The sequence below is a fragment of the Chelonoidis abingdonii genome, chromosome 4 (assembly GCF_003597395.2).
Source record: "Chelonoidis abingdonii isolate Lonesome George chromosome 4, CheloAbing_2.0, whole genome shotgun sequence".
NCBI lineage: Eukaryota > Metazoa > Chordata > Testudines > Testudinidae > Chelonoidis > Chelonoidis abingdonii.
The window spans coordinates 15,523,581-15,548,196 of NC_133772.1; the positions used below are offsets into that span (position 1 = coordinate 15,523,581).

At 43.0% G+C, this 24,616-nt stretch overlaps 1 protein-coding gene across 2 annotated transcripts in view; it reads left to right on the top strand.

The window, feature by feature from the left end:
- Nucleotides 1-24,616, top strand: part of DSTYK (dual serine/threonine and tyrosine protein kinase) — a 61,327-nt gene that overhangs the window by 22,754 nt on the left and 13,957 nt on the right. For both annotated transcript variants that reach the window (XM_032792488.2, XM_032792489.2), the window contains 3 exons: nucleotides 14,527-15,190; nucleotides 20,949-21,181; nucleotides 21,736-21,819. In XM_032792488.2, the coding sequence (XP_032648379.1) occupies nucleotides 14,527-15,190; nucleotides 20,949-21,181; nucleotides 21,736-21,819 (981 nt within the window). The remainder of the gene's footprint in view (nucleotides 1-14,526; nucleotides 15,191-20,948; nucleotides 21,182-21,735; nucleotides 21,820-24,616) is intronic.

Sequence of the window (24,616 nt, forward strand, 5' to 3'; positions counted from 1 at the left end):
AAAACAGCCACTCAGATTACTTCACCATCCCTTTTCAAGTTAAGGAGACCTCTTATAGCGGAAGAGGGAGTTACTGCTAGCCTCAACTTGGGTTGAAGGCTTTTTTAGAAGTTGAAATTTTATGAGACTAAAACCAGGGAAGATCAAACGTCTAAGAGTATTTATTTAATACACCGCAACAGTGAGATCCTTTAATGTGCATAAGGATCAGTTGACTAGGCAGCTTTAGGGAAAATGGCACCCTGGGCCTTGCTGCCTCCAGCCAGTGCTTAATTTGCATTGAAAGAGATGCTTGGGCTGAGCCCCAGCACAAATTAAGCACCAGTTGGGAACTCTCCAGCCACCCAGCTCTCAAGATGGCATACTAGAGAACTGCTAAGTGACAAGAAACTTGTCATACTGTCACATCATGTGATTTGGGGGGAAAAATGTTCAAAATGCTATACAGATCTTTCTGTACATTGTAACGGATGCCACTTTGTAGAGTTTGTCTCTTTTTTGTCGGCTGGTTTAATACGATGCCATGAGAAAGGACCATTTGTAGATCAGCTTTCTCTCTTGCTGATCTGTTACAGATTTAATAATTTAAATCAAAGGCTTATTTTACCTGTTTTATTTTTGTATTTGTAATTTTAAGTGATCTAAAAGAGAAGTACACTGTTCAGCACATTCCAGTAAAATAGGACGGACACTGCATCATCAACTATAGGAATTTCTACTGTCTATAGCTGTGGAATTGGAGTCTCAAGAGATTAAGGCTTAAACATATTCACAATAACCAGTCAAACAGAATACAGAACATACAGTGCTTGCCTCATCAGGGTTCTGTTCTTACAATTGTATAATTTTAGCAACCACTTAGCAACTTCCTATGCTAGCTAAAACATATAAAGTGCAAAAACCATGGCATAAAGGGTATACAATTTGGACTCTGACTTACATTGTCTGCTATTAAACAGTCTTTACAAAAAATAATAATTTGATTAGGCTAATAAATATTGCGAAAGCTGATCCCAGTGCTTATTCAGAAGAAATTACCTTTTATTGGGAATTAGTTTTTAGGGAAATTCCTCTTGCGCAAACGCATGCATTCTAGCTTTAACATTTTACATCTGCAGTATGTCTCAGAATCAGCAAGAAAAACATGCTTTATCATTCACAACACATGGGGGGGGGGGGGTGTATGTATATAGCCAACAGGAGTCTGCCGTATGTGATTTTACTTCAGGATACAAAGACTGTATGGTAGAACATACAATCGTTCTTTATTCCTCATGACAGCAGCAAAACTTAATTATGTTTGCAGGCAAAGCAACACAAATATAGTGCTGCTCCAAAACTCTGAACTGCTGAGCTACAGCAGGAGCTGGGGACAGATCCTGCAAGCTTCATGAGTTCGGTAGGATTAAGTGTATGAGTAAGGACTCCTTAAAGATTAAAAGTTTTAGGATCAAATCTTTTTTGCTCCCACTGATCCGTTTTTGCATGCTCCCAAGGAAAAACAGACAGAGGGGGGAGGGAGCCATCTTGTGCTAGTGCACAGAAGCTGAGAAATGATAGTCTGTTGTTTTAAAAGAAAAATTTGTTTTTGTTTTTTGTTTCTGGCATCTAATCTGAGAGGTATCTGAAATTTTTGTAAAATTCAGTAACAAAAATAACAAATAACCCTTTCTCCCATAAGCCCTGCACTCCCCTCCTGCACCCCCTTTTCCCCTAACCTCTTCTTTACCTCCATAGAATCATCTCCTCAGTCAGCTCCTGGAGTATTCTAGGATGCATTTCATCAGGCCCTAGTGACTTGACATCTAATTTGTCTAAGTACTTGTTCTTTCCCTATTTCAGCCTCTGATCCTACCTCCATTTTCACTGGCATTCACTAAGTTAGACATCCAGTCACACCAGCCTTCTTGGTGAAAAGCGAAATGAAGTAGTCATTAAGCACCTTTCCCATTTCCACATTTTCTGTTACCACCCCCCCACCCGCCAATGGAGTAATGGAGTAGCTAGTTTGATCTCGTTTTGTGCCTTGGCCTCTCTAATTTTGTCCCTACATATCTGAGTTGTTTACATTCATCCTTTGTAATTTGACCTAGTTTCCACTTTTTGTAGGACTCTTCTTTGACTTTTAGATCATTGAAGATCTGGGTAAGCCAGGGTGGTTTCTTGCCATGCTTCCTATCTTTCCTACACAGTGGGATAGTTTGCTCTCATGCCCTTAATAATGTCTCTTTGAAAAAACTGCCAATTGTCTTCAGTTGTTTTTTTTTTCCTCTTAGACTTGCTTCCCATGGGATCTTACCAACCAACTCCCTGAATCTGCTAAAGTCTGCCTTCTTGAAATCATTTTGCTGTCCTCCCTCCTAGCATTCCTTAGAATCACTAACTCGATCATTTCATGATCACTTTCACCCAAGCTGCCTTCCACTTTCAAAATTCTCAGCCAGTTCCTCTCTGTTTGTCAAAATCTAATCTAGAACAGCTTCTCCCCTAGTAGCTTACTCCACTTTCTGAAATAAATGGTCTCCAATAAATTCCAAGAACTTGATGGATAATCTGTGTTTTTTTTCCTAACAGATGTCTGAGTAGTTTGAAGTCCCCCTCACCACCAAGTCTTGTGCTTTGGATAACTGTTAGCTCTTTTTAAAGAGAACCTCAACCACATGGGGATACAGATCTGGACACACAGAGCACCTGGTGTTGCTGCTCACTTCCCCGTCTTCCCCCCCCCCTCCCCCCCGCAGCAGAGAAACATTTGCAGACTGTGTGTGAACAGTAACACCAGGTGCTCTGTGCGTCACTGCTCACCCCTTCTCCCCAAAACATTCCTCCTTAGGGAGGAAGCAGAGAGAAATCTGGGTGTCCCCAAAATGTCTCCTCTGTGAGTTTGGGGGGTAATGCCCCCCACACCCTTCCAAACTCCGCCTATGTGTGGCGCTCCCCACTGTCACTCACTCCTCTGGGCCCTCTCCTGCCCACTGGCAATGTGCATCTCTGCAATGCGCCTGGTGCCCTGGGTGGTAGCCCATTTCACTGGTGCTGCCTAGAGTACATAGAGGGTTTTCTGACATTCTTCAATTATTGCTGTAGCTTTGGTGGGCGTGTTGAGCAGATTAGATCCACACTGAGCAGAGGTAAGTGTAACAGTGGTAAAATGCCTGCTGGTGTTAGACAGTAGTGCTGGCACATTGTGAGAGCAATAAGAGGATTTACTAGAACACTTAAAATAGACATAAGCCCTAATCTGCACCTCTGTAGCATGGCTCTTGCCAAGAAATTCCTGCTTGCTTTGACTAGAGAAACAAAGCTGGTGAGCTGCTAGTAGCAATTGCATGCTGGGGGAGATCATGACGTTAAAGTGTAACTGTCCACACTATGGTTACTTTTTACAAGAGGCACTGAGGGTCCCAGTTCCTGTTAAAAGAACAGGAGTACTTGTGGCATATTATGCTCAAATAAATTTGTTAGTCTCTAAGGTGCCACAAGTACTCCTGTTCCTTTCGCGGTTGCTACTCTGAAACCAGTTCCTGTTGACACCCACTGAGTTGAAGGAACCCAACACATTTTTTTTTTTTTTTTTTTTTTTTTTTTTTTAAATCAAGCTGCAAATATACCCTCACTCTAGCTGCTGTCTATGGTATTCCTGATATAAAAAATAAAAATGAAACTAATTAAAGTCCTTCCCCCACTAACGGTGTGTTTTTAATCTAGATTTGTGCTTACAGATCTTTGTGCTGAATATTTTGTTAGTGACTCTAGTAAGAAGGAGATGGTTGTTGTCATTGAAGAAACATTGTGCTACAATTTTCTAAAAAATTAGAATGGGCTTGACTGTGGTGTTGGTTTATGGACTCTGAATGCTTGCTTACTAGACCTATATTTGAATTCAGTAGAACTTGTTCTGCACGTGACTTACATATTTCTCATAATGGTCATAACCTCTAATTCTGTCTCTTAAAGCATTTACCAATAGAATTCAGTCTTGATCCTGGAAATGCTGACTCATCTATTGCTTGTAATAGATGTTGTGTGGGTTTAAAAAAATTTGGGCAAGATGCTTAATTACATAGGCAGGTTTGGACTGGGCACTTATACCATGTCTGTCTCACATTTCTATAAAGAACAAAGTGGATCTTAAGCGACAGTACATCATAGAAGGTTCTGTAAGGCTCTGTAGGCACACAGTAGATCTGGAGTCTTATGCAGTCAGCACTTGTGGTGGTGTTTTGTTTTTTTGTTTTTTTGTTGTTTTTTTTAAACAAAACAAAAAAAAAGACTTGACTTGTTAACCTATAGCTTGATAATCTTTGGTGTGTAGGATAGGATTTGCTACCTTTTTCTGCGTTACTAAAGGATATCCTAGCTGAAATAAACATCTTGCTTCACAGAAAGAAGAGCCAGGAATCTGTTTCTACATGGGTATGGTGGTTTGGGAGCACAGTTCTGTGCTGGCAGGTATATTTGCTCTAAGGCATATTTATCATGTAACTGGCCCCCAAAAAAAACACGTTTTGGCAAAGCTATTCTTCTCCTTGGGCATCACTTCTACAAAGGAATGCATCCGGATCACGGAGGAATAATCAATGTAACAGACAGATTTATGGTGAAAGTAAACGCTTGTTAATTTTGCTGAATCAATAGTGCTTAGAGGTTCCAACTGAGATCTCTGAAATATTGCACATCCCAGGGAAAGCCATTCAACAACTAAAGAGGCGTTAGTGCAGACTGAAACTTCCTTATACCCTGGATCACAGGTCAGTCTTGCTTTGTGCTTCACTCTTAGTGGGATGATTTCCTTACCTTCGAATGCAGGTGGAGTCAGGGGCTAGTAGGTGCTTACAGGAAATTCCCAATAAAAATGTAAGGAAACAGTACTTCCCACATGTGGTCAATACTTTCTGTTTTTTAAAGGGGGAGGGGGAATAGGGTTTCTTCTTTGCGCTTTATCTTGGGTAACAAAAGTAGGTGGGTCAGTAACTTCATTGAATTGGCTTTGCTACTGCTTCTTATGCACCAGTGCAATGCTGTTACGTTTGAACTCTTCTCACCATTTTTCCGTTAACAGGTGGCAGAGAATGTGACTGCCTATCCATTTGGTGTTAGTTGTAAAGAATATCCTAGCAAAGGCTCTGAAGTGTACGTTGGTTTCCTGTCTTGTTTCTGAGACCAGTTAAGATGTTTGGTTTTTACTTTCTGTGTAAAACCTTAAGGGTATGTTGACACTGCAAAGAAAGACCCTTGGTGGCAAGTCTCAGAGCCCACGTCAACTGACAGGTAAAAATAGAAGTGTAGACATTTTAGATTGGGCTGGAGCTTGGGGTCTCAAGCCCAGTGGGGGCAGGGGGGTGTCTTTTTGAGTCCAGGTCCAGCCCAAATATCTACACTGCTATTTCTAGCCTTGTATCTAAGCCCAAAACAGTTGACTTGGGCTCTGAGGCTTGCTGCCACTTTACCTTGAGAGTACATCTACGCTGCAATAGGCTGGATTCTGGCTGAGCCTTTCCTCCAAACCCCAATATAGCACTGCTGCATTTAAGTTTGACTGAGGTGCTTTTGCTGAGCAGAATTAAATGTCTGAGAGCTGTTCTGTTTAGGTCTGACCTGGGTTCAGTGCTAGAGGTAGGGTATTTTCAGAAATACAATCACTGTGAAATTTGTATTTCCTTCCACCCGTATCCAGTTAGAACTAGAATCTGGGTTTTGTGCTATGCTCTGAATGTCACTACTTTCAGTTTTTGCTGGCTTAGAGTGATCGCTCGCGTGCTTGCTCACACACACACACACACACACACACACACACACACACACACACACACACACACACACGCGCGATGGGGCAGGTTCTGTGGCTTTTGCAGTAGAGTAAGAAAAGTCTAGTGTTAAACATTGTTCAAACTGTTTTGTATCTCTTATGTTATCTGTAGGCTCAGTTAATTGGCCCTTTTACTGATGGAAGAACACAAACTTCCATAGTGGAGCAGGATTCCTATTTATAACACAGACGGTCTTTATCCAAAGAAACAAAGTAGCACTAACAGCTTTTATTTGCAGAGGGTGCTGACACAGAATGTTACTGTCAGTTTTAGTTTAGGGTTCTGGCCTGGGACTCAAAGTTCTGGGTTCAATTCCCTAATCTGCCATATGCTTAGTGTTAACTTGAGCAAATCATTTAATTTCTTGATGCCTGAAGTCTCTCTGTTAAATGAGGATAATAGTACTTTCCTGCCTCACAGGGGTGTTGAGGGTAAATATATCAAAGATTGTGAGGTACTCTGGTACTTTGATAACTGGGCCATATAAGTACCTCAGATTTATAGCACATTTGTATAATATGTCCCTAGCAGCATCTGATTTATTAACCTAGTTATTGCATTGATTGTTTGTGCTCCATAGTAGATCCATTCTTGGAATCGGAGTACTGGACTTGGTTTAGTGTTTGAGTAAAATACTGAATTGAGACTTCAAGTGGATTATGCTTAGTGAGACTCAACAGCAAAAGCTTGGTTAACAAAGGATAGCCTCTGGGCACCTCTAACTACAAAAGTTTCTCTTCCCCCAATAAATGGAAAATGAAACTGTCCCAGGTCTAATAACCTGGAGCAGGGTCACTTTGGAAGCAGCAAATGTCTCATTCTTAGATGAATAGGAGGCAGGTACATAAGAATATGGCAATCCTCTACCAATTTTTATCCTAAAGTACAAGGCAACTGGCTGTGTCCCTAAATAGCTTATTGCACTGAGATAAAGATCTTCAGTTGTTTCTCTTCTTCATTATGTGTGGTCTATAGTGTCTTTCCTTTTACCTGTATATATTATTTATTTAGTACTGGGGCTAACTTCTGCCCTTGAATAGAGATGTACAGCATTAAGTCCATAGAAATATGCATAGGCTGTCAGAGTGAGAGGAGAATGGAATGCTTTTTTGCTAATTGGCTATTTTGAATTACAGTTAGGTGCAATATTCTCTCAAGAAGCAGAATTGTAACCCAGATAGTTGTATAGTTGGTGTTTAGGTCTCCAAGTGTTCAATAAGTCTTGATTTTTAGACAGGGTTCTTAACTTTGGGAAAACATGGATGTAATTATTTGACAGTAATGTATTTGAAGCTTTTGCCAAATACAGCAGCACATACTTACTGAGAGCTCTAATTTAGTAAGAACTGCTTAAGGTTCCAAGATATTTCTATGAATCACCATGTGACTATAGTAATTCTAGCTAACAGTCCTCTCTGTGAAACTGCCCTATGAAAATGATTGTAGAGCAACATAGGTGTACATGCTGCTGGGCATGCACAATAAGACTAGATTGCTGTCTTGAAGAGTTTGTAATCAAAGTTTAACAACATACAACTGAATAGCATATGGAAATATACAGAGAAGTGCCATAAATTGGGGTAAATTATCTCGTAGCATCATTTGTTTGTTTGCTTTTACTTCTAATGTTGTTGCTGGAAAACCCTACAAGGTCTCTGCTAAAACAAGGACCAGTTGCTTGCACTGCATTTTGTTGGTTTTTCTTTTGCCTGTCTCCTAGAGACAGTACTGGCTTCCTCCTTTGTTTATAGTCATCCATGTGAGTCATCTTTCAATGTGAATATTGCAGAATTGCCTATCCACTTTTTCTATAATTTGTACTCTTGTTTAGCTGTGGGCTTGGGAGTCCCTTGGCTGTCATAGCAGGCAAACTGCTGGCAAGCAATTTTTTTTTTTTTTTTTTTTTTTTTTTTCTTTATTTTAAGAGTGGAAAAAATGGGAGACTACTCAAGTCTTTCATTTGACTAAATTTTAAGTCAAATGAATTCCCCCCCCCTCCCCCTGCGCTCAGAGTGGCTCCCTCTGGTGCACAGTGAAGATCTCACTTATGCTTCCATTTCTGGATTATTTGGGAGAATTTTTGAACTCTTAAGAAAGTAGCATCCATAATTGTAATCCTTTCAGCCACACCCAAAGGGGGCAGATTTAACTCTTCATCAAATACAAAGGAAGTTTGTTTCAGGGCTGGCCCTTCATTGTAAGTTTTAAGTATTGGCACTTCCAAGTTACAGTGTCAACCAGTGGCGCATAAGAATGCAGGACACCTAAGAGCAATCCATTTAAAGCACTGAGCAACTAGGCACTTGCTAAATGGAAGCTCTAAAAATGCATGCATCGTGATTAGCTACTTAAAATTGAGCTATAACTTGTGTTCTCTCGCTTTTGTTAGCAGAATTATTTTGTCTCCCCTTTCATAGGAAACTACTACTATTGGAAACAAATAATACCGAAATAATACTGATTAGGTAAATGTTTACTCAAAAGTTCCAAAGGGCTATGCATATGGTTAAATCATGCTTAAATTAAATCTAAGGCTAAATGCAAGGTATCCTCAGGGCCAGTGCAAGGGAGTTTCGCGCCCTAGGCGAAACTTCCACCTTGCGCCGCTCCCTAACCCTGCCCCCCCCATTGCAGCTAACCCTGCCCCCTGTGGGGAGCCACCCCCCTGCTGAAGCTAACCCTGCCCGGGGAGCCTCCCTCTCTTTCTCCCCCCTCCCCCACGGAAGCTGACCCCGCCTGGGGAGATCTCCACCCCCACGCGGCTGCTAACACCCCCCTGGGGAGCCCGCCCCAGCTCACCTTGGCTCCGCCTCCTCTGCTGAGCACGCTGGAGCTGCTCTAATTCTCCTCCCCTCCGAGGCTTGCAGTGCCGATTTGCAGGAGACTTAGAGCAGGGGCTGTGTGCTCAGCGGAGGAGGCAGAGTGGAGGTGATCTGGGACGGGGAGCGGTTCCCCTGTGCGCCCCCTCCCTGGCCCGTTACTGCGGGCGGCCCTTCCCGTGCCAGCTCACCTCCAGTCCACCTCCTCACCTGAGTGGGATTTTAGGCTCCCCCAACCACTAGGCGCCATAGGCGGCCGCCCAGTTTGCCAAAGTGGTTGCGCCGGCCCTGGGTATCCTACCCGAAAGAGTGATAGTATTTTTGCTGCCTTGCACCTCTTTATCAAAGGATCTGAAAGCACTTCACAGATATCAGAAGTGTCTGATTAAGCCTCTACACGTGAGTAAATTACATCCGTTATAGTGAGATTTGGCTTCAATACAGAAGTAGAAAATGAGCTGTAGCAACAATCTCATCTCCTCCTCCAGCACTTTTACTCCTATGTAAATAATCTAATTGCCCAAATAAAGGTCTAGACTGAACAAGTGAAAGTGAACCTTAAACTGCATCCTTAAAACTGCTTAGCTCTAGGGTCACCGGCCCTCCTTCCACAGCTCAACCCTGAAGATGGAGCCTAAGAAGCTACTTCAATTTTAAAAAAAGGAATGTTTCTCACCTTTTTGCCTAGTTCTTGCATTTCATTGTGATTTTTCATGGTCTAATGTGGTACTGATTGGGTTTCCAACACTGCAGGGCAATACTGAAATTCAAAAACTTCCCATTTATATGGACTTTAAATTTTTGTTTTTTGTTGTTGTTAAAAAGGGGAGGAGGGGAAGACGCTTTTTCTTGGGCCTTCACTGCTGTAGTGTTTTTATTTCTCATCTCAGGGAGCACTTCACCCCTAGCAGAAATCTCTAGGAAAATTTTAAAGGTGCCTCCTAGAGTCTCCGATTCTGTGGAAATGAGTGACGTATCCTCACCTTGGTTCTGTAGATTGCCACGTATTCGCAGGGGCGAAGGGAAATGCAGGCCTGTTATTTACCAGGCTGCACGTGGCAATAGACTATATAGGTAAGGGATGCAAGGAGAGTATGGGTCACGATGCAGACTGCAGACACCACACAACAAAAATTAATCAATTTCAAGTTTTATTGGGATAGTTACAAGGGGTAAGGGAGCAGCGTATGATTAGCTAATAGAGTTAATAAAACTTAAAGCACACAATGACTAAAATATCTACTAACAGTATTTATAAACAAAGATGCAGCATTTAGTAATAACCGATACTTCAAATACAAACCAACGCATAACGACTGGCAAACATAGAACTCTGTTTGAAACACGTGAGCTGAGAGAGAGGCTTCGAGGTGATCAGGCTCAGTTACGGGTGTACACAGGATACACAGGATTCGTTTTTTTTCTCCTTCCCTGCCTGCACATGGCAGGGCAACCTAAAGTACTCACTATGACATCACGAAGTGTCCATAGGGGACGGGGCCCAAAACCTGTGTGTGTTCGTTTCTGATTGGCACAAGCAAAGTTTACACCAAGTAGGGGAGCAGGTCCCTAAAAGTCTGGCTTCGCCCCCAAAAGGTGAGGAGATGCATATTGTTTTAGAATGCGTTCAACACTGAATGACAAAAGGAGAGGGCAGGGCAATATTGGTATGGGCAAGTTTTACAGGATGCAGACAGGAACTCATCTTAACAGGTTCCACAGCAGAGAAATTAACTGGGATACTTTGCTCATGGCTTTTAAAGACAACACCATTAAATGAGATTTTAAATAGTTTTTCCTAGCTACGTAAAAGCATTTCCAGTTAATTTAAAATGAAATCTGCTTCCTGTCTAAGATAGTGATACTGCACATTAGTCAGTTATTGGTAGGGCAAGCCCAGGGCTGTGCGGCAGTTCATATAATGAACTGTCTGTAAACATGAAAACTGGAGATCTGTATTTCCGAGATTAGACAACCTTGGAGTTGCAATCAAAGAAATGGAAGTACTTACTGTGAAGCTTTCTCCAAAGAATTTCACAAGTGCATCTGGATTTTTATATGTAGTTCTGCCACTGGCTTCTCTAGCAGTCTGCATACTGTGCCAAACTCTGATTTTGGAAGGGAAACAGAAGTGTTAAGAGATCCTTAGTTGAATCCAGGTCTCCAGAAAAAAGAAATGATGCATTTGCATGAGAGGATCCCTGTGATAGCTCAACATCTGGTCCAGACACCTAAGGGACTTTGGCTATGATTTTTGCAGTATCAATAGCAGAATCTTGAGGAACAGCACTGATTTGTTACAGATGCATTTTGGTTTTTCAGGTTCAGATTAAGGAAGCCTGTCTAAGGGCTAGTCTACGCTGCGGGAGATCCATCTAAGATACGTGACTTCAGCTACGCTATTCATGTAGCTGAAGTCAAAGTATCTTAGTTCGACTTACCTGGCCGTCCTCACGGCAGCAAGTCGACTGCCACGGCTACCCTATCAACTCCGCTTACTCCTCCTGCCAAGGTGGAGTATGGGTGTCAATTTGGGGACTGATTTATCGTGTCTAGACGAGATGCAATAAATCGATCCCTGACAGATCAATTACTGTCTGGCAGGTAGTGTAGATGTGGCCTAACAATAGTGTCTCTAATGAAGATCTTCAACTTAAATAGAAGCAGCAGAGAATCCTGTGGCACCTTATAGACTAACAGACTTAAATAGAATCTTGCCCTGTTTAAGATGCCTTCCTAATGTTCCTCCTTGGCTGTGAAATCTTACTGGTTGCATTGTAAACCGAAATGCCAAAAACTGTATTTAGAATATTGATACTGTACTTGTACCAATGTCTAATTGTCACTGAAGATAAAATGGTATGAAGGTTGCAGACTCATCCCACCCAAATGACACTATTGATATCATCACCATCAGTACATGCTTAACAGCTCATCAGTTGTCATCCACTTCCAAATGGTAGGTAATTCATTAACAACCAGTAGAATAAAGTATTGGAGCCACTGGAATGTTTAGCTAATTGCATGATCTGCTTGGCTGAGCTCTGAAGCCCATAGAAGGAAGTGGTCTAAATACAATACTGGGAACTAGGAGCATCAAGCCATTTCACCCATATGAAAACTTAGCTCTGTAGTACTTGAGAAAAGAAAGCAAGTATCTCAGTTACAGAAGTGGGAATAAGTGACTGACTGGCCCAAGTGTGACTTGTTTAATTCTTACTGTGTTGCAATGCTTATTGATGTCCATATGCAACATTCAGTGGGCATTATGTCAGTAATCAAAGTATTACAGTTCTGACCAACCTCATGAGAGCTATTGGTGCAGTCATTTGGGTAATTACTCCACAGGGCAGGCATTCTCCTGGAGTCTTTCCATCTATGAACAGTGTGGGAACACCATTTGTAACTTTAAAAATATGTGGTCTAACTCTCTAAAGTTATACCATATATGAATTTTACCTGTAGCTAATAATGCAGCCTTCTAACAGTATTTAACTCCTATTCAAGTGGTAGAGTCCCAGAGCCACACCAAAAACTGAACTCTTACCTTTGCAGCTGAAATGTTCAATGCTTGAATCGCTCATTAGAAACACAGGATATGACTGGCAACTTAGGTGGGCCCATCTGAACTTGGATATCTCTTCTAGCAGTGGCCAGTGCTTCTTTGACCATAGGCAGGTGAAGAACCTACAAATTAGTATATTGCGGGAAGGATGAGGGACAAGTTCACCATGGGAAATGCCAGGAAGTTAACTTGTACTTGATGATTTTTCTTGGCTTGCATATCTATAAACTTGGGCGGTTTAGATTGTCATCGTATTTAACCCCACTGTAATAATGATCACTTAGTTATTGCATAAATGAAAACGGCTAACAGGTTGTAGTAGCAGTGGATAGGAGTCTATTCAGGGCAGTAGCTGTGTGCTTGAAATATACGCCAAAAGTTGAAAAGAGGCTGGATGCAGGATTTTTCATGACTTGTTGATCCTGTATGGCTCAGACACTTACAGCTGGTCTAAAGAGGACCAGCACAAATAACTGCAAAATGGATCAATGAACTTATTGAAGCTTCTAGCCAGAAAATATAAAAGCTCTCCTGCATGTCCCCACATAGCCTAACATATTTACCTGACTGGCTGCTTGTGTGTGTTGTGATGTGCGGGTGTATTTGTTTTTCCACCTGCGAGAGGGGCTAGCAACTGTTGGGGGTGGCTCCCCCCCCCCCCCATGGTAAAACTAATGGACCATCCCTGATTTTCAGTTATGGTCCTTAAAGATTTGGTTCAAGGTCAACAAACAAAGAAGTGAGTGAAGCTAGTTAAGGATTTTCCATTCTTTTTGCCAAAGGTACAAACACAGAAGACATCTGCTCTTAACACTGACTCAGTCATTGATCAGACTCTTTGAGCTTTTAAATTGTTTTATAACTACCTGTTGGCCAAATACAGTAAACAAATGTGGCTGCAGCACAGCCTTAAATGAAATGCAAACTTTGGTAGTGAGTGTTGTCTTATTTTTTAAAGTTAGAGTGAGGATATTGGCATCTTAGACACGCTTCTTGTGAGGTAGCATGGAGGCCTGAATGGTGGTGATTGTGGAAATGATTATAGAATAGCCTTTTCTCTAGGTCAGTGGTTCTCAAACTCTGGGTTGGGACCCCAGAGTGGGTTATGACCCTGTTTTAATGGGGTCGCCAAGGCTGGCGTTAGACTTGCTGGGTCCAAAGCCAGAGCCCCACCACCAAAGACTAAGCCTGAGAGTTTCAGCCCTGGGTGGTAAAGTTCAGGTTACAAGCCCCCCCTCACGCCCCTCCCCCTACACCTGGGTCTAAAGCCCTTGAGCTTCAGCTTTGATCCCACCTCACCCAGTCCTGCCCAGGATGGTGGGACTGTAGCGGGTTCAAGCTTTGTTCCCTGCTCCTGGGGGTCATGTAGTAATTTCTGTTGTCAGAAGGGGGTCACGGTGCAATGAAGTTTGTGCAGTAATGAGTGAAAGCCACCTCAGTATGATAACTTTGCATTAGCATATGTATAATGAGTTGATGCAATTGAAATTCTAGTGTGCAGATATTTCTGGACACTAACTGCCCTTTGCTGGCAGTCTAGAAATGGACCGAGAACTGAATAGGCCATGGAGGCTGAACTCCTTTCTGGCCCTATATGGGGGTTTTTCAAGACAGGATTGAGTCATGCCAGTGGATAGCAGAGAAAATGTAGCACAAGCTTCCCATTGCTATTCTTGTGTTGCGGATAACTGCTTTCACTCTCCAGGCTGGCAGTGTGCTCTCACTAATTCCTGTCCTAAAAATCATCATAGTATTTTAGAAAACCTTCAATGCTGAATCACAAAAATATGGCTCTTGTCAGTGACTTCAGCAGCTTTAGCTGACTTGAAGCATTCTAGCCATATCTCGGCGAGAGACAATGAGGAAAAATTCTAAAATGAAGTGACTCAAGTGAAAAGTCTGAAATATTGAAGTGAGCTAGGATATATTCTCAGTTCTCAATCTTTCACAATGAAAGTGAAATAAGTCAGCTCTTGCAAGACAGAGAGAGGCTTGAGGTCTAAAATAAGACCATGGATCCTATACTGCCATGTGAAACCTGGGCTGGATTTGAACTTTGTTTGTTGATTCCAAGGCTTCATTGTCTAGTATTGCTGTAGACACCCAAAAGGATGAGAAATGAGCCTTGAATAATGACTTTTATAGGCTAATACAAGGATCTGGGAGAAGCTCCAGTCAGCCCCATGAACTCATGAGAATTGCATCTTTAGACCGTGAAATGGGTCCTGCCACAGGGATGAACTTTTAGTGGGGAGAGGGAAGTTGGGAGAGTTACTAGCAGGGTTAATTGCTAAAACTTCAGTGTGATTACTTTATTTTATTATTCTTTCAGGAGGTGGACATTGTGGTAGCCCCATGTCGGGGATTCCAGTCTGCTGAGGTCATCCTGGGAGAGTACGTGAACCATGTCTTGCCTGTCATCACCTTTGCCATCAGTGAGGCAAAACTGTCAGCATCTGATGAAAACGAACTGCGGGAAATCCAAGAGAAATTTTCTTTGCCTGTATTCTTTTGCAAAGTGCCGGAGTCAGAGGCTGAACTGATCTCTCCCAAAAAGGCTGAGAATGAGAAGTCATTCCTCTACTGTCAGCTGATGGACCTAGACTATCTGAGTACCAACCACTGCAGCTGTGGGGCCCCTCGTTCTGAAGCCAAAGCCCAGAGCATGCTGGTAGAGCAATTTGAGAAATTCCGCCTCCTGAGCACTTTCTCCAGGCAGGTGCTGCAGAAGCACCTGGTGGATGTAGCCACCATCCTGAACATGGTGCACTGCCGCTGCCTGGACATCTTCATCAACCAGGCTTTTGACATGCAACGAGACTTGCAGATCACCCCAAAACGGCTGGAGTACACGCGCAAGAAGGAGAATGAGCTTTATGAGTCTCTGATGGGTATTGCCAATCGCAAGCAGGAGGAGATGAAGGACATGATCATAGAGACTCTCAACAACATGAAAGAGGAGCTGCTGGAAGATGCTGCTAACATGGAATTCCAAGGTAATATCTGGTAAGAGGAGAGAGATGGGCAGATATCTGAGGATGACTGAATTTATAAGCCCCTCCACAAACTTTGCTTCCTGGGCCAAAGTAAATGAGGATCAGACGAGGTCTGCCTTCCTCCGTGATCTCTTCTGCATCATCTAGTATGTAAAACAATCAGCTGGTAGAGTCTGCTACGCTGGACTATTTTTCTCTAAGCAGATCACTGAAGTAGGTCTAAGCGCACGACTAGACCAGGAATGCCTGACTTCTAATTGAGTCTGACAGTGATTCATGCTGTGTAGACTAGAACAGGGTACATAGGTCTAGCCTACACAAAAAGTTAGGTCGACCTAGCTACATCGTTGAAGGGGGTGAAAAATCCATGCCTGTGGTTAAGCAGATCTAACCCCTGGTGTAGACAGCATTAGGTCGATAGAAGAATTCTTCCAATCTTCTGCTTCTCAGGGAGGTGGATTACCTATACTGACAAGAGAGCCCCTCCCATCTGTATAAACAGTGGCTACACTGAAGCACTACAGCAGCGCTGGAGCTGTACCGCTGTCATGTTTCAAGTGTGCACAAGCCCTTGGCCTCTTTGCCTTAATGTCCTATCTTACAGTGGGAGACAGTAATTGCCTACATTAGTGGTGGGAAATAGTTGTGGGTAGTCAGAACTGGATAATAAAAATCAACTTTTTTCCAGCAAAAAATGCAGGCTTGTGATACCAAAACATTTTGCAAATTCATGTGGACTTTGTCAAATTGTTAGTTATAGAACCTGTTTTTCAGAATTTTTAGAACACTTCTCACTTTGACACCTTTGAATCTGTTTTTCTAAAAACTTTCTTTAAAATTATAAAAATAACTGTAAAAAAAAAATTCTAAAATAGAAACATTTTGTTTGACCCCCCCCAAATATTTTTGCCAAAAAATTAAAAACAAAACAAAATCCCTTCATTTTGGTTCAGTTAAACCAATCTCTTTAATTGTCAGTGAACTGAAATATTGCTAGTTTGCCTAGCTGTAGTTGTGAGAACTGATAATAAATCTCTAAAAGAAAACTGTGGAGTGAGACTCTACCCTGCACTCCTAGAATTGAAAGTCCCTTTCTTTCTCTTTCACAGATGATGTCTTAAACAGCTTTACAGTATCGAACCTTCTGAAATAAAACACTTCTATATAGATGCCTGGTTACCCTACTGCATCTTTGGGCTGGTCTACACTATGGGGGGAAATCGATCTTAGATACGCAACTTCAGCTACGTGAATAACGTAGCTGAAATCGAATATCTAAGATCGGATTACTCACCCCCGTCCTCACCACGTGGGATCGATGTCCGCGGCTCCCCCTGTCGATTCCGCAACTCCGTTGGGGTTGGTGGAGTTCCGGAATCGATATAAGCGCGCTCGGGGATCGATATATTGGGTCTAGATGAGACGCAATATATCGATCCCCGAGCAATCGATTTTAACCTGCCGATACTGCGGGTAGTCTAGATGTAGCCTTTGTCTCCTGCTGATCTTTGGGCAGTCACCTGGTGGTGTATCAGAAAGCATAGGTTATTGCCTAAAGGTCTATTTGGCATGCTCAACACATGGTGTAGGTTTTATCCAGGCTGCAATTTTATTAGTCAAATTACATCCAAAGTTCCCATCAGGGACAGTTCAGTGCAGTCACTTGCACCACATTGATCCTGTGTCAATTTGTGGGATGCTCCCACTGTAAGGGAGCCAGTCATCACACTAGAAGGTTCTCAGGGCACCTCCAGTTGCCCACTATCATCCTTTTTTTGGGAGTTGAGGTGACAGGTGACCTTGACAGCCAGGTAGCACTGCTCTGAAGAGCAGTGGTGGGGTAGTTGCCCCATGGTAATATCCCAGCCCTTGGTTTGCATTTGACCCAGAGTGGGGATGAGGAAATAGACATGTTGCCCCATCTCACAAGGAGAGACCCTGTGGATGCCCACTATGTTACTGCTTTGGATCTGGAGCCTAAATCAGAGAATTCCTGCACTGGGCACCTTCCAAAAGTTGCAACAGCTAAACAGTTCTCACATAGGTTCTAACAGTGACCTCCAGGAGCAGGGGAATGCCAGCACTCCTGTTGCCCAAAACTCAACTGCTAGGTCTCTCTGTGAGGAAGGTGAAAACCCCAACCAATCTTGGTCAACCTGGTGGAATGGGGAAAAATTCTTTCCCATCCCCAAAGTGGTGATAGCATAGCCTACAGTGACCCAATAAGGAAGGGTTGGGGTGGGCTGATTGTTGGGAATTAGTAAACAGGAAGTGGCCCTGAGCACAGGTCTCAATCCTGCACAAACTCCACCCTACCCTTGAAGTTGTATGTGGGCAGGAAATCTGTCCTTTTTGCTCTCTCCCATCGTGGAAACCACCAAGCTCAACCCCAGCTAGGCTTGGGGCCCTTTTTTTTGGGAAGAGCCAGCAAAACCTTCTCTGTTCTTGCAAGCTGAATGCCATGGGTTGTCTTTTTCATTTTTGAAGATGCATGGCTTCCCAATGCACTTCCTGATGAGGTGTAACTTCTGTTGGTAGCTTTTGAGCTCCAGGAGAGAGGGGTTTATTAACTGTTGTGAATTGTTAAACTTTAAGTACCTTATTCTCTGAGTCTTTTGGTCTGGGGCACTACAGTCACATGATGTGGCAGGTTCTGTAAAACTTTCTCTTGCTTGTCACGCAATGGTTTGCAATAACTTTCAGTTTTTCAGGAAAGAATGTTGAGATGGAAATGCACTTTGAAAAGACATGAAGGTTTTCTGCTTGAAACAAAATTGCAAATAACTTTAGGCTGTAAGATTGGAGGAAGTTGTTTGCTTTTCTTTACGTTCAAAAGGTAGTGTGTACTCTTAAGGAGGCTTCTAAATCTCTAGATATGCACTTCAATTTTAAAACTGGAAAACGAATGCATGCAGCCCTCTAGGAAAGATGGAGGGTGTGGAATAGAGCACCTGCTACAAAGTAGCAAATGAGCAAGTGGAATACCAGGGATCTAGAGGTTTGTTTCTGGAGTGTGGTCATCATTAGCAGGGAGGGAGGGAGAAGGATTATTCTGTGACTTAAAATGTTTGCTTTGTATCATTCACCTAAGTACAGCCATAATCACCAAGGGTTGATCTACACTGCATTGTTGGTTTGAGTTAACTCTGAGTGAGAGTAGCCACACTAAAATAACACTTGAGTAAAGGTGTTTGTATGTGTCCTGGAGTAATTGAATCCCCACTGCATTATTGGTTTGAGCATCAACGGCACTCAAGCTTCAGCTCACATCCCTGGCTAGCTAGCTTTTAAAGCATCATTTAACTGGAGCTAGAGACTTTGTGTGAATGGGAGTTGGGTTATGGGAAACATGTTGCACTTGGAGCTAGACAAGTCCTTGGGCTTGATCAGTGCTGCAACCAAACTGCAATGAGATGTGACTGCAGCTTGGGGAGGCATACCGACAGCTAGCTTTAATCTAGCTAGTGCAGCAAAAAATAGCAGTGAAGACATGATTGCACAGGCTAGCAACACCAGTATGTACCCCAAGTACTTGGTAAGCTTGTACACCCCACGCTGAAGCCTGAGCTGATGCGTTTTCACTGCTTTTTTTTTTTTTTTTTTTTAAGCTGCGTTAGCCAGTTTAAAGCTAGTGTGAGTATGCCTACTTGTGCTCTAATCGCTTCTTCAGTTGCAGTGTAGACGTAGCCAGCCTTCAGTGTGCACGCTGTTCTTTAGAGCTTGGCATTCAGGAAGATGTAAAACCATACTACAGTAACTTGAGGACCAACAGTATTTGAGAGTCTTTGCTGCGAGAAGGACGGTAGATTCTCTTGTTGCGGCCTCTGATGTCATAAGTCAGTCACTTGATTTATGTTTAAAGAAGCTAGAATCTCCCTCTAGATTTTGTGTTCAAATACAGGTCTCCAGCCTGACCTCTGAGCATTGCTGTAGAACTGGGGAAACTGGCTATGGTGCATGCACAGTAGCAACTTGAGCAGCTAGATACCTATTGAATAATACTTGACATTTTGTATACCAAGCATCGAATAAGCACCAGATAATCTTTCTGTGATGTGAGGAATAATATGGAGGAACTGAGGTACAGCAATAAGTGGCTTCCGCAAGACTTTGCTTTTAACCACAGATCTGAGACCAGATCCCAGTTCTGACTGGGAGATCTCCGATTTCAAATGCACATTACAGAGGTCAGGGTAATCTTGTCATCTTCCATCTTGAGGGTTAGATGGAAGGTTGGCAAGTGCATCACGAGAGTGTGACTCGTTTGGCAGCCCTCTGAAAGCAAGCTTTAGTGTCCAATTGGGAGCTAATTATAAGCTCCTTGGGGCAGGAGGGCCCCTTTTGTTCTGTGTCTGTACAGTGTCTAGCACAATGGTGCTCTGTTTTATGACTGGGCTACCACAATACTACTGCTAATAATAATCCTAATCCTATAAACGGAAACAAGCAGGCATGAGCATTGCAGTGGTGTGTATGTTCTCACAGGCTATTAAGTTGGCTTGAAATTGCAGTAGGACACACAAGGGATGAAAAAGTATGTTTAGAGACTTGTCGTGAACTTTTTTGCATTTAGTGGAGCAGATAACTTTTTCACTGAACTTAGTTCTCAGCACTAAAAAAAATTCTGTGTCCAAAAATGAACTGGAGGGGGTGAGATTGTGGCTTTGGAATGTCTGGGAATCACCGACTTAGTTAAAAACAGGCTAATGGCCTGAATTCCCCCACCCTCTCAAACCACCATTTGAATATGGTTCAGAAACTACCTTCTCTCTGCAAAGAGTTGTTGACTATGTAGAAATGCTTTGCTCTTTTGTTTTTTGTTTTGTTGGTAGCCTGGAAACATTTGCTAGTTGAATAGTGAGCAAAATATCTAGTCACATCAAGAGCAGGAATGTATAAAACATTCCTAATACTTCTCTTACTGAGAATTGAACAAAGACAAGTACGCAAGTAACTTTGTTTAAAAGTGAAAACACAGAGGAGTCAAATGGTGAATGAGTTAGCCTTTCACCTCTGTCTTGGGTCCTAGATTTAGTATATGGCCCTAGGGATGCAGTGGAATGCATGCTTGTAGAACAAGCTTGCACAGCTTCTTCCTGCTTTTAAGCTCGGCTTGTTAAACACTTGACTTACACATAGGGTGAAACTTCTGCACCCTACAGACCATTAAACAATCTGGTCTTTAGAGGTATTAATCTTCTTTTTATAAAGACTCTGCAGAAATCATGACTATCCCAACCAAGTTATGGCTGAAACCATGGTAACTGTTTAACATAGTGGCTGCTAACAGGGCCCTTTCATGACCAGTGATTTTGAAAGAACAGTGCTAATCATAATACTTCAGAACATCTCTTCTTTCCTCCCTGCCCCTTCTCCCCCTCTCCCCCCAATAAAACAAAACCAAAGCCCTCCCCACAGTCTGTCACGGTCTTTTAATCTTACTATAACGCTCCCTTGGGAGCAGTGGGAGGGCCCCTGTTCACATTGTTTCAACTACCTTTCTTTCACAAACCATTGTTAGCAGCAGTTTTGTCCAATAGCTTGAACAGGACCTAGAGGTCAAAATTCAAGGTAATTTAAATAGTGTTAGAAGGGGTGGAGAGTGAGCAGAAACTGTCCAGACAAGTGCTGGAATAAGCTTGTGCATTGGCAGCTTTGCAAAACACACAGTGCAGCAGCATGTCATGTTTGACAGCTAATAGTACAATTGTAATGCCTTTGTGCCGTATCTGTACAAAACTTTCCTTCCTTCCTACAGACATCATAATTCCTGAGAATGGGGAACCTGTGAGTTCCAAGGACATTAAATGTTGTATTAAGCAAATCCAGGAACTGATCATTTCTCGGTTAAACCAAGCAGTTGCCAACAAATTGATAAGCTCCGTAGACTACCTGCGTGAAAGCTTTGTGGGGACGCTAGAGAGATGCCTGAAGAGTCTGGAGAAGTCTCAGGATGTTTCAGTACATGTCACGAGCAATTATCTCAAACAGGTATGGTAGCTCAACCAGTTGCTGAGAATTTTCATAGCATTACTTTTTTAAAAAGAACTTTGTTGGACTGTCACCGCAAGACTTGACTTTATCTTGATAGAATAAGAGAGCAGCACTAAAAGACAAGGAAGAGTTGGGCAAGGCTATAATGTACAAGCCCTATTAAAATCAATAGAAGGAAGCAGAAACCTTTGAGGAATAGATGTAGTGGCTAGAGAAGAGGGGGTAGAATTGGGGAATCATCGGTTCTCTTCTCAGGCTTGCTGTATGTTTGCTGCGAAGTCACTTAACCTCTCGCTTGGTTTCCCAGTCGGTAAAATGGTGATAATTACCAGTCTATGTAAGGGTGTAGTAAGGATTAAATACACGGAGTAGTCTGGTCAGGTAGGCTGGGGGCCTCTGCAACATCCAGTATAGATCATTGCCAGAGGCAGGATACAAGATTTGCAGGGCCAGTGCTCTTATTTGTTGTAGGTCAGTTTTCCATACAGAATCAGAATTAAACAAGTCATAGTTCCTACTTTGCTAATTTCCCCCCCCTCTCCTCACTCCAGATACTAAATGCAGCCTATCACGTTGAAGTCACTTTTCACTCAGGCTCATCAGTAACCAGAATGCTGTGGGAACAGATCAAACAGGTACAAATTTTCTACATTCCTTTCTGCTTGGACTGTAAAATAGACTAGTTATCATCACCCCTGACTTTTGCATACTAGAACAATGATGGAATGTTTGGATTATAAACGCTGAAGGGATTGCTTATGAAACTTTGATACTAAATATTAATAACTTCTGCTTGTCTGCAGAATGTTCTGCAGAATCTTGCTACTTTTTACAAACCATAAATGTGCAAATTAATAATGTGCCCCTAAAAGTGTATTGGATGCTTCACAAAGCAAAGAATTGACTTTACAGTTGGTAGTTACAAGTGTTAAGGCAAACCACTATTATTCATTGAGTGAGTGTCTATACAGATTTCGCTCTTTGTGCATGAGATTGGATTTTTTGGGACTGTGCCTGTGCCTGGAGTACCTTCTTGTTCATCATAATGGAAGGCATAAGGGGTGGGGGGGGGGGGCAGCAGCCACCTGCAATCAGTTCCTTCTTACTGCCCATTGTGGTTCCTGTATGGGTGTTCCTAGCTCTTTATGCAACTAGTACACTGTTTTTTTTCCTCTATTGTAGGGGGGGAAATTTTGGTCTTTGTCTGGTGTTGGTTGATAGGTTTTCTTTGCCAATTGGCTTTAGTTACTTAATCTTAAACAGAGTAGTGAGAAGGTTTCTTCTACACAAGTAATCTGTTCCTTGTATAGATTGACTGTACAAGGGCAGACCCCAAGTCATTGGGGTTCAAGGTCTGCCCATCCTTCACCTGTTGTTCCTGTGGATGACTGGCACTCCCAGTGCCTATTGTGCTTCAGAGCAGTGGAGATGTGGCAGAGTTCAGGAAAGAATCTGAGAGGCACTGAAAGATCATCAGGGATGCAGAGCAGCCCTCCTGGTACCCACTTATTTGTCATCCTCACTGTCCTTACCAGCCATGGTAGTACTGGTCTCCCTACAAGTGAACTTCTGTTCTAGGAAGTCAGCTTCGTCCACTTTCTCCAGAGCCAGATCCCCCTCACCAAAGAAGCAGTCTCTGGCTTCTCTCCAGTCTATGTCAGCTTATGGAAGGTGAGAGGGAATACAGTGGAGATTACTACTCTCCAGAGATTTCAGCCTCTGGCCATCTCCATCTGCAGATTGAAGTAGTTAAGCCTCCCTTCACTACTTCTGTGGATGAGCTTAAAACCCTTCCAAGACCTTGCTCAAAGTGGTGGAGACCCTGGATGTTCCACTGGAAGTCATCCAGGAGCATACCAAGTGTCTTCTGAATGTCCTGCAGCCTTCCTCTGCAATGTGACTGGCCATGCTCACTGGTGACTGACCACTTGACTTGGCATACATTGGCCTCAGTTGCAGCAGCATCAAAAGGGGCTGTTGGATACCAGGTGCCTGCGAAAGGGTTTGAATATTTTACCAACACCCTACCCCTGGGACTCTCTCTCTCTATAGCGCAAGTAGCTCATGGAAAGTTGAGGCACCAAAGCCAGTCCAAGTCTACCCCTTTGGATAAAGACCCCAATAACTGAGATCTATTTCAGGAAGAAGGTGTACCCTCTCAGCAAGCCTTCAGATATGAGTGGCAAATGATCAGGTGCTGCTGCCATAGGACTTTCTGTTATGAGTCACTTTCCGTTTTTATGGACAGGCTCCTGAAGGGCCAGCACAAGGAATCAAAATCCCTTATAAAGGCCAGCTCACTGCCTGAATGGCACTTCAAGCAGCATTTGTTGCGTTGGCTGCAGCAGCCAGGTTCACGGCTTCAGGCATCAGGAAATCCACTGGAAATCCAAGTCACCATCAGCCCTCCCATTTGAGGGCAACAAGCTCAAGTGCAATGGATGAGGAACTTAATTCCCTAAAAGACTCCAAAGCCACCTTGAGATTCTTGGGTCTGTATGCCCAGCCCCAGAGAGGAAGCTACTGTGATACAGATTGATACTAGTCTCAATACTATCCACAGCTACTGACTTTAGAGTAGCTCAGGAAGAGGTAGTGATTTTACTGAGTCTGCCCCACAATGTGGGGCTTCAAGCAAAAATGGTGTTTCATTTGTTTTTTGTGTTTTGGGCAAACCTCCCTCAGCTCCTCCTTCCTCCAGGCCTCTCTTTGACAACAGCCGATCCTGCTTCCAGAAAGCCTGGGATGGGATAACCAAGGACTTGAGTCTTGATAGTCAGTCAGCAAGGGGTATCCCATACAGGCTCAAGCTGTTTTTAGGCCCTGAAGAGGGACTTGGGGGATTTCTCCTCAAAGGCTGAGGACATCCACCTTTTGCTACATGTAAATAGAGGTAGAGGAAGTTCACACCCCCACAGAGTTCAAGGGCAGGGGACTTCATTCCTACTACATCCTAATTGCAAAGTTGGGAGACTCAACATTTTTCTTAGCCATTGCTTCAAATTCTGCATGGTTACCCTGGGCTTTATAATCTCCCCTTTTGGATTCCATGGACTGGCTCACTGCTCTTGACCTTCAAGATACGTATTTTCCCATCTTAATCCTTCCAGCTCATGGATTCCTGGCAGGAACATCTGTACTATTAGCAGAGTTCTACCCTTTGGTCTCTCAGCATCCCAATAGGTGTTCACCTAAGTCCTAGCTGTGGCAGCTTCCCACCTGAAGGCAAGGTATCAAGGTGCATCTGTAATGGACGATAGGCTGGTTGGTACAGGAGAGCTCCCTCAGCAAGTGACCGACTTGCTTCAAAAGAGACTGAACTGCTTTTTAGTCACCAAAGTGTGGAATCTTTGTGGACAATAACTTGAATGGTTATGTACAGTAACTGTCAAGTATCAGAGGGGTAGCCGTGTTAGTCTGGATCTGTAAAAG